Source organism: Capricornis sumatraensis, chromosome 2 (genome assembly GCF_032405125.1).
Source record: "Capricornis sumatraensis isolate serow.1 chromosome 2, serow.2, whole genome shotgun sequence".
In the NCBI taxonomy this organism is placed as follows: Eukaryota; Metazoa; Chordata; class Mammalia; order Artiodactyla; family Bovidae; genus Capricornis; species Capricornis sumatraensis.
Window position 1 is genome coordinate 33,701,690 of NC_091070.1, and position 8,564 is coordinate 33,710,253.

The 8,564-nt window shown below is 47.9% G+C and overlaps 1 protein-coding gene across 2 annotated transcripts; it reads left to right on the plus strand.

Moving 5' to 3' along the window:
• The first annotated feature begins 883 nt into the window (after nucleotides 1-883).
• OTX2 (orthodenticle homeobox 2) lies at nucleotides 884-4,538 on the plus strand. 2 transcript variants are annotated; one of them, XM_068965662.1, is made up of 3 exons: nucleotides 884-980; nucleotides 1,912-2,087; nucleotides 3,918-4,538. In XM_068965662.1, the coding sequence occupies exons 1-3, from the start codon at nucleotides 884-886 to the stop codon at nucleotides 4,536-4,538; spliced, it is 894 nt and encodes a 297-aa protein (XP_068821763.1). The 2 variants fall into 2 exon arrangements, with proteins under 2 accessions (XP_068821763.1, XP_068821764.1); XM_068965663.1 differs by having other exon boundaries at nucleotides 1,936-2,087.
• The last annotated feature ends 4,026 nt before the right edge of the window (nucleotides 4,539-8,564 follow it).

Consider the following 8,564-nt stretch of genomic DNA (forward strand, 5'->3'; position numbering starts at 1 on the left):
TTCTTTAGACACATATAATCAAGGTTCTCCAAAACCCTAATAAATCTGTTACCTCGAAATCTAATTACCCAGACTACTAATTAGGTGAAAATGATTACTGGAAATGACTTCAAATGTGGAATAATAGTGGTTGAGTAGTTTTCTCAAGTTTGCTGTTGAGCAAGTTGGTATTTTAGATGTTAAATGCACTGACATTTTAGGTTCGCAGCAGTTGAAAGTGGTAAAAAGCTAAGATAATTAAAATCTGCCTTGGAAAGGCAACAGTCTGGGGAGAGGTAGATTTCTTGAATTGTTTCTTTGTTTCTCACCAATGGCCTTTGTTATCAGCATTATTTATTTAGCCAAAGAGTTCTTTGTCTCTGCAAATGGCCCCAATCAAGTTTTGTTTGAGACAATTAGCTAGTGCCAGCCAAGGAGTCCTATGCAAATGTAGGGATAGGAATGCAATGTGAGCATTTGGAGGCGTGGGGTTTTGTTGGGGGGCGGGGGGCAGATTGTAATTGCTTTCTTCGGGTCTTTTTTTTTAAGTTTTGGCTGGGGGGGGGGGGGGCGGGGTGGGGAAGACAGGTTTATCTGGTCTCTCTCCATCTCCTCTAGTTCCAGGGCAGCTGGGGAGGGGCGGGGGTTGTTGCTCTGCAAGTCCTTTATAAACCTCTGCCTTGTGTACCTCGGGCTCTTTCTTAAGTCAGTGGTGGAACGTGAAAGAGCTGCATCCTACGAAGCGGTAAACCAGCACCTCTGTTTGTTTGTTTACTTTGCCTTAGTTCCACCACTCCAAACCCACCCACCAAGGACTCTGAATCTGTCCAACCCGGGCGAAGCGAGACCTTCCGGCTGGGTCCCCCGGATTTGGGCCGACTTTGCGCCTCCAAACAACCTTAGCATGATGTCTTATCTTAAGCAACCGCCTTATGCAGTCAATGGGCTGAGTCTGACCACTTCGGGCATGGACTTGCTGCACCCCTCGGTGGGCTACCCGGGTAAGTGAGCCCCGCGGCACTCTTGCCCTCTCCTTCCTCACGGCCGCTTCGCGGGGTTATAACACCCTTTCCTCCGGAGCACCGAGGTAGAGGGTCGCGTCGCCCCCGCCCCAGCTCCAGGAGAGGTCCCCGCTGGGTTTTTCTTCCAAGCAGCAGCTCAAAGCCACAGGGCATTTATTGGTGGATTAGAAGGGTGTACATGGATCTACAACGTTTTTAGAAAATCCTATCTTTTTAATTGGAGTGAATGGGGACACACATTGGACTGGGGCAAAGAAGGCTACTGCCCTTGTCATTTGGGCGAGACACCCCAGCCCGTACCTCGAAGCCCAGTTCCTCGGAAGTGCCCTCTTGGCGAAGTCGAGGTCCTCATAAATTCTCCCCGCCAAACCTGCGGCATCTCCTCTGACCTCCAGGCCCTTCATCTCTAATCCCTAGAGGTGTGATTTATCCGGGGTGTGAGTGTTTTCCTTTCCGATCAGATCTGTTTTGTAAAGTCGTGGTAGAAGGAGAAGTATAAAGTGAAATGTGCCCCCATTTTAAAGATGGAGGAACGAAGACCTCATCAGTTTGAGCTGCCGGTCCTCGGGGATCCTTTGACTTGGGAGAATGGAGTTTTTGTGTTGTGGTTTAGGGGTTGATTTTGGAGGGTTCTTGTTTTTTTGTCTTTTATTTCATTTTTTTCTTTTTGTTTGCTTTCGAAGGAACGCTCTGACTGGAGCGATCTCCGACGTCAGGGGGAGTGGGGCCTCCCCTGGAAGGGGCCGTGTCTGCCTGAGGAGCCGAGGACAGGGAGGGGGTGGGGAGAACATGGGGAGCGTCCCGGCTGAGCGGATGCAGAGGACCTGGGCAGTGCTGAGGCGTGGGGGTGGGGAGAGTCGGACACCCACAGAGACCCCTATGACTGAGAAGCTGCTCCCCCACCCTAAAGGGCCCTGGGCTTCTTGTCCCGCAGCCACGCCTCGGAAGCAGCGGCGGGAGAGGACGACGTTCACCCGAGCGCAGCTCGATGTGCTGGAGGCATTGTTTGCTAAGACCCGATACCCAGACATCTTCATGCGGGAGGAGGTGGCGCTGAAAATCAACTTGCCTGAGTCCAGGGTACAGGTAGGACAGATGTAGACAGAACCGTCTTTCCTGACCGTGACACCCGCCCACCTCACCCCGCCCCCAGTACTGTGTGTGTGGAGGACCCAGGAAAGTTCCAGGTCTCGGAAAGGACCAAAGGAAGGTTTGAAACTGACCGGCTCCATCTGAAGGCAGTGAACTTGTCTCTTAAGGTCCCCTCCTCCTACTCCTTTTTGTCCCTCCACCCCACCCAATCCTATAACCAAGGGTTTTCCAGCCTAAGCTGCAAGGTAAGATGGGTGATTTAGCTGTGATGATAAAGCCTAGTCCTAGAACCCTTGGAGTCAAGGAGAGTCACATAGTATTTTAAAACTTCCCTTCCTCTATTGGAAATCCACCCCTCCCCCAACTCCAATTCTCATCTACTTTTAGGGGTAAAAGAAGGTTAGCTCCTGGATAGTTCCAATATTTTTACAATGAAGAAGTAGAATAAATGGCCTGCTCAAGGTCAACATGTCAGTTTGGTAGTAGAAGAAATTACACAATATGAGTGTTTTCTTTGACTTCTTATGGATTGAACAGAATTTGCTAGATCTTAGCCATTCTGCAGATAAAATATCAACATGATATCCCTGTGATAACTACCTTCTCCCCTTTCTCCCCCTTAACTTGACCTTAAGCTGGAGAGGAAAATGAGCTCCCAACTTTCCTGGAATGCAAGTCCCATGTAGATTTCTCTGGGAAGAATGTTGAGCACTTAAACCACACACTTGGGACTACTCTTCAGCTAGGACATATCACCTTGAACAGCAGATCAAAAAGAGACTTTTTCAAAGTAGGATAGAAGTTTTAGCACCTGTGAGGCTTGAACTAAAGTTTTCACTGAAAGAAAATAAATGGCTCTGAATGGCTGGTGGTTTGTGCTCAGCATTATGGCATTATTCTCACAGTTAAGACGCCAATATGGAGAGCTCACTCAAGAAGACAACTAAAAACTTTTGCCCAGAAAATGCCTATAGTTTCCCTGATAAACTTTCCCCCTTGCACACCAAACACAGCTCCTTCATTGCAGAACACGAAAAAGGCTGGTAAAGAGGATTTTGAAAATTGCACACAGCGGTGAGAAGCCAATGAACACGACACAGGAAACAATCTATGTGTGGAGTGGCACTACCCTGAAGGAAAAGTCTCAGTCTTAGACTTGAGGCTAGAAGAGAAGTTTGGTTCTGAGTTCAAAACAGAGTACATACAATTCACTCCACTTACCATAAGGAAGGTTTTGGCAAATAGTGGCTTTCAGACCTTCCTCAACAGGGTCATTTCTCCTGAGAGCTTTCTTGTATGAATCTTTCTAGGAGGGACAAAAAGTAAAGTGATGGATCCAGCCTTCATGTTAGCGGTTGCTACCTGGAAGATGGACCATAAAGTGTTTGAATTTAGGCTGTTCTTGTTGGCATGTAACAAAAGAATTGTTTTATCTCATTTCTCCTATGTTCTCATCCAAAAGACAAATACATTCTATTCTATTGTGAGAGTGTTCCAAAATGCAGCTAGGTCTATGATTATGTGTGTATTTGAAGGGAAAGAAGAGATAGGAAAGTGAGGGGGAGAGTTTTTAGCTGTATGATTTGAGTGATTATCTTAAATGTTACTGTTTTGAGCTAGGAGTAAATCAGGGTCAAGTGCTTTTAAATAGAGCCTCCTTGATTTTCTTATAATTCCAGGAGCATATATGAGAGTTTTCACTGGCAGGAGAAATTGTCCGCTTAGCTCATCTGTCCACCTTGGGCAGATTTATAATCTGGGAGCCACTCTTTTCCTTAAGGAATTACTGAAAACCATGTTAAAGAAGTTTCTTTCCCTTTCAAGGTATGGTTTAAGAATCGAAGAGCTAAGTGCCGCCAACAGCAGCAGCAACAGCAGAACGGAGGTCAAAACAAAGTGAGACCTGCCAAAAAGAAGACATCTCCTGCCCGGGAAGTGAGTTCAGAGAGTGCAACAAGTGGCCAATTCACTCCCCCCTCTAGCACCTCAGTCCCAGCCATTTCCAGCAGCAGTGCTCCTGTGTCTATCTGGAGCCCAGCTTCCATCTCCCCACTGTCAGATCCCCTGTCCACCTCCTCTTCCTGCATGCAGAGGTCCTATCCCATGACCTATACTCAGGCTTCAGGTTATAGTCAAGGATATGCTGGCTCAACTTCCTACTTTGGGGGCATGGACTGTGGATCTTATTTGACCCCTATGCATCACCAGCTTCCTGGACCAGGGACCACACTCAGTCCCATGGGTACCAATGCAGTCACCAGCCATCTCAATCAGTCCCCAGCTTCTCTTTCCACCCAGGGATATGGAGCTTCAAGTTTGGGTTTTAACTCAACCACTGATTGCTTGGATTATAAGGACCAAACTGCCTCCTGGAAGCTTAACTTCAATGCTGACTGCTTGGATTATAAAGATCAGACATCTTCGTGGAAATTCCAGGTTTTGTGAAGACCTGTAGAACCTCTTTTTGTGGGTGATTTTTAAGTATACTGGTCTGGACATTCCAGTTTTAGCCAGGCATTGGTTAAAAGAGTTAGATGGTATGATGTTCAGACTCATCTTCTGATCAATGTCCTGGGAGGCATAGAAGGAAAATGAAAGGCCTTAGAGAGGCCTACCAACCAGCTACCTGAAATGGACAAACCAATCTACTTAATACTTAAGATCCTGTTAGAGTTTTAGATCATTGGTTTTCCTGATTCACAAAGTGATCGAAAGCATTCTAGCCATGTGCAACCAAATACCACCAAAAATAAACAAGCAGAACTAAATTGTGAGGGGAAGGAGGGAAGGACATAGCCTTCTTAAGCAGAGGTATTCCAATGTATTAGCCAATCCTTGGTTGAATCTTAGGAATGGACAGTGTCTCAAGCTCACTCACGTTTCATGACCAACTGGTAGTTGGCACTGAAAAACTTTTCAGGGCTGTGTGAATTGTGCGACTGATTGTCCTAGATGCACTACTTTATTTAAAAAAATAATGTTCATAAGGAGTCAATATGTAGTTTAAGAGACAATCAGTGTGTGTCTTATATAAATGGTACATCTGTGGTTTTTAATCTGTGCTAGACTTCAAAACTGTGATCTCCTGTTATTGTATGCAACCTTGAACTCCACCTCTGCAGGGGTTCTTCTGTGATTAAATAGGTTATAATTATAAATAAATTCAGAGCAACTGAGTACTTATCTAAAAAGATTACCTTTGACTGGAGGTGAGCTGCACTGAAACTTTACAACAAAATGTCTCTGGACAAGGAGAGTAAGAGAAGAGAAACAAAAGGACACTAATTCATCATGTAATTTACTGTTGGTAAACCTAGCAGTAAAGAGACATTGGTCAATTGCTCTGACCCTGATGAATTTATAAGCTGAGATCATCGTTGTTTATGCTTGCAGATGTTAACTGGAAAAGTTATATATGCATAAACCTTTCTTCCTGATTTGGCAGATATGTATAATTATATTAAAATGGTTCTAGCACAACATTGGGTCCCGTTTAATTTTATACCACTATTTGTGAATGAGAAGTCCACATTCAGCCACTCCTCCCCCAAAAATGTTTTTCTTGGATCAGAGAGGGAATCAACAAACTTTTTTTTTTAATTGGGAGGGTGCTAAATATGAATGACTAAGATATGAATGATTGGTATGTAAACTTTTTGTGACTTTCATTAATACTGCTCTGAAATTGAATATAGAGAGCCTAACAATCAAAACCCCTCCTTGCTTTTCCCTCCCTGCCAGATACCCTGATGATTTCTTAGCCACCTTACTAGTATGTCTTAACATAAATCAATTTTTTAAGCAAGAAATGACAAACTGTAGTACTTCAGAGAAAATGTGAATGACAAGAATCCCTTGTTTCTATTCTCTTATTTGATTAAGGGATTTTTTTTTTTAAGTTCCAAAAAAATCTGAGGTAAACATGAGAGGGAATGTAATCAGAATCTGAAAGCAATTCAGGCAGAAATGATTTCTGAACAAAAGAGTTTCAGAAAAGTTCTAAAACGTATAATTTCAGTACTTGAACATAAGGCACTCTGGTCTTTTTTTTTTTTTTAAGAAAGTGTTAAGGGAGAAAAAAAGGTCCCTTCTGGTTATACCTGCATTTTGTAAACCAACCATGAGAGAAGACAAATGGGCCAATGATTATGGTGCTCCTCAGGTAAAAGCAATATTTAATTTCATTTTACACTCCTTATGCTCTTAAGTTTGACCAAAATGAAGTGACTCTTGACTGTAACTTTTTAAAATGAACATTAGCAGTTACAACCATTTTGTTTTCTGGCTAATTTTCCCTGACTGTGCATGCTCTCTCGAGCCCTACATGATCTTGTCAAATAATTGTTTTTGTTTTGCTGCTAAAGGAAATGGAATAGTTCACAGTCAACAAGTGAGGCACAACTCAATGGCAAGATTTCCCAGTTCTTACTGATAATATTCACCCTACCATAGTTTACACTGGAGTGAGATTGAGCGGAGGGTGGGAGAAGAGACCAACATGAATCTTTATAGTCCAGATACTGGGTCTTATTCTCCCAGATTTTCTCATGCAGCAGTAAAGCAGACCCAAAATCACTTCTCACACTGCCTTAGGTTTTCAGAATGCCCCACAAAGGGACAGAAAAGAGCACCCTCTCCACAAAAACAATAACGACGACCAATAGCGGAGTACTCGGAGTACTCGACGAATAACTGCAGTTGCGTTTCTCTCCCGGTAGTTTAAAAAAGGAGGAAGTCAGAAAAAGGCGCTGAGCCCCCTCTGAAACTAATTTTTCCATCACCTTTGCACAACTCCTTTTAACAGACCACGGAGTTAAATCCCTTTGAATTGACAGTGAAGTAGAAATGAATTCCCCTTGACCACAGGCAAGAGAGGGAGGGTCTGGGAGGCGGGCAGCTAGCGCGGGCTCTTTCGTCCAGAGTTCTGGTCACCGCGCTCAGCCAAGACCCGGCTTAATAAAGTAAAGTTGGTACCGAAATGATGCCACCCTCCACAGGCGTCAGGGAGCTATTTCAGCTGTCTGGAGACCAGCAAAGACTTGAACGTTGATGTAATCTTCGTTTTGAGGGGTGCAGGTGAGGGTGGGCTAGTTTGCTCTACAAAGATCTGTAGTCCCAAACCTTTATCTTTCCCGCAAAGATTCTGGGCCCTTTGTATTTCACCTTGGGAGTGTTTCGCCCCTTCAAAGATAAGAAGAGAAATCCAATCAAGTCAATTAAGTTCCGGCTTTCGAAACGTCGGAGTTTGAGATAATGGTCAGTTTCCTCCACCCCACCCCACCCCACCCCCATCGCTTCCCTCTAATCTCGTCTTTCCTGCGGCTCTGCCCACCCTCAGCCCGGGAGGCCCGCGCGGGACGCCGAGGACTTGGCGCCGAGGTGCGCGCGAGGCGGCACTGGAACCGAGTCCACGGCGAGTTTTCAGGGTTGCGGTTTCTAAGTCTCGATGCCCCGATCGGAGTTAGCCGGGAAGAGCACTCCCATCTCTGCCCCGGGGCCCCGCGGCCCAAGTGGCTATCCAGGCTGGCGCCGCCCTCTGGGCCCCGCTCGGCCCTGCAGGCCGGGCTGGGGCGGCCTGTGGGGCGCTGGTCCTCCGGCTTCCCCTCTTTCTGGGCTGGCTCCGGCTCTGGTCGCAACCTCGGCCGAGCCGCAGCCCACCGCACGACCCGGTGCTCAGGCCTCCCTCGCGGCTCCGGGCGCTGTGGATTGCGGGGAGACTCGTGCGCCGCCGGCGCCGGGAGGAGGGCTCCTTGAGCCCGGAGGGCAGGCTTCGGGGTCAGCCGTGGGCCTGGGCGCACCTGGCCCGACTTCACGGCCTGGCTGAGTTCGGGGGCCGGACGGACTTCGGGTGCGTGTGTGTGGCCAGGCCAGAAGACGAACGCCCGGAGGTAGAAGGAACGGAAGCCACGGCCGAAGAAGAGGGCGATCTGGGCCTGAGGGGCCCGGGAAAGGGGGCCAGAGAGGAGAAGACGGCGCGGCGGGGCCCTCGGCCTCTGGCCGTCCTCGCCCCCTCCCTGGGAGGAAGCACCGCAGACGGCCGCGTCTCCCACTGGCGGTGAAGTGCGAGGCCGCCGCCGCCGCCACCGCGGGGCCTCCCGCCGCGCCTCGGGCCTCCGGTGTCCTGAGCAGACGAGGCGCCGAGGTGGCGTCCAGCTGAGCCTGCCTGGGGCCCCAGGGATCCTCCAGGAAAGTCTGGGGCTTGGGCTAGTGGGTCCGGGTGAGTTCTGCCCTGCCTGGGGCTCCTCGGCTCTGAGCTGAGCTTTTCAAGGGGGGGGAGCCTGTGGGACTCGCGGTTACCCTTGGAGCAACCCTTTTCTCCGACGTCTCTAGATTTCGTCTTTAAACCAGATACCCTGACTTCCTTTTTAGACCCGGCGCAGCACTCAACTGCCCTGAAGGCCGGAGGCCAGTTCTGGAAGAAGAAAACCTTGCCTCTGGCGTCCCGGACAGCTCCGGGTGGCCCGTTCCGGT

What these genes read in the sequence shown, in the direction of transcription:
- OTX2 (XM_068965662.1), top strand. Translation starts at nt 884, where the DNA reads ATGATGTCTTATCTTAAGCAACCGCCTTATGCAGTCAATGGGCTGAGT. An exon ending in CCCCTCGGTGGGCTACCCGG is followed by an intron (nt 981 to 1,911) that starts GTAAGTGAGCCC and finishes CCCACCCTAAAG; the next exon opens with GGCCCTGGGCTTCTTGTCCC. An exon ending in TGCCTGAGTCCAGGGTACAG is followed by an intron (nt 2,088 to 3,917) that starts GTAGGACAGATG and finishes TTCCCTTTCAAG; the next exon opens with GTATGGTTTAAGAATCGAAG.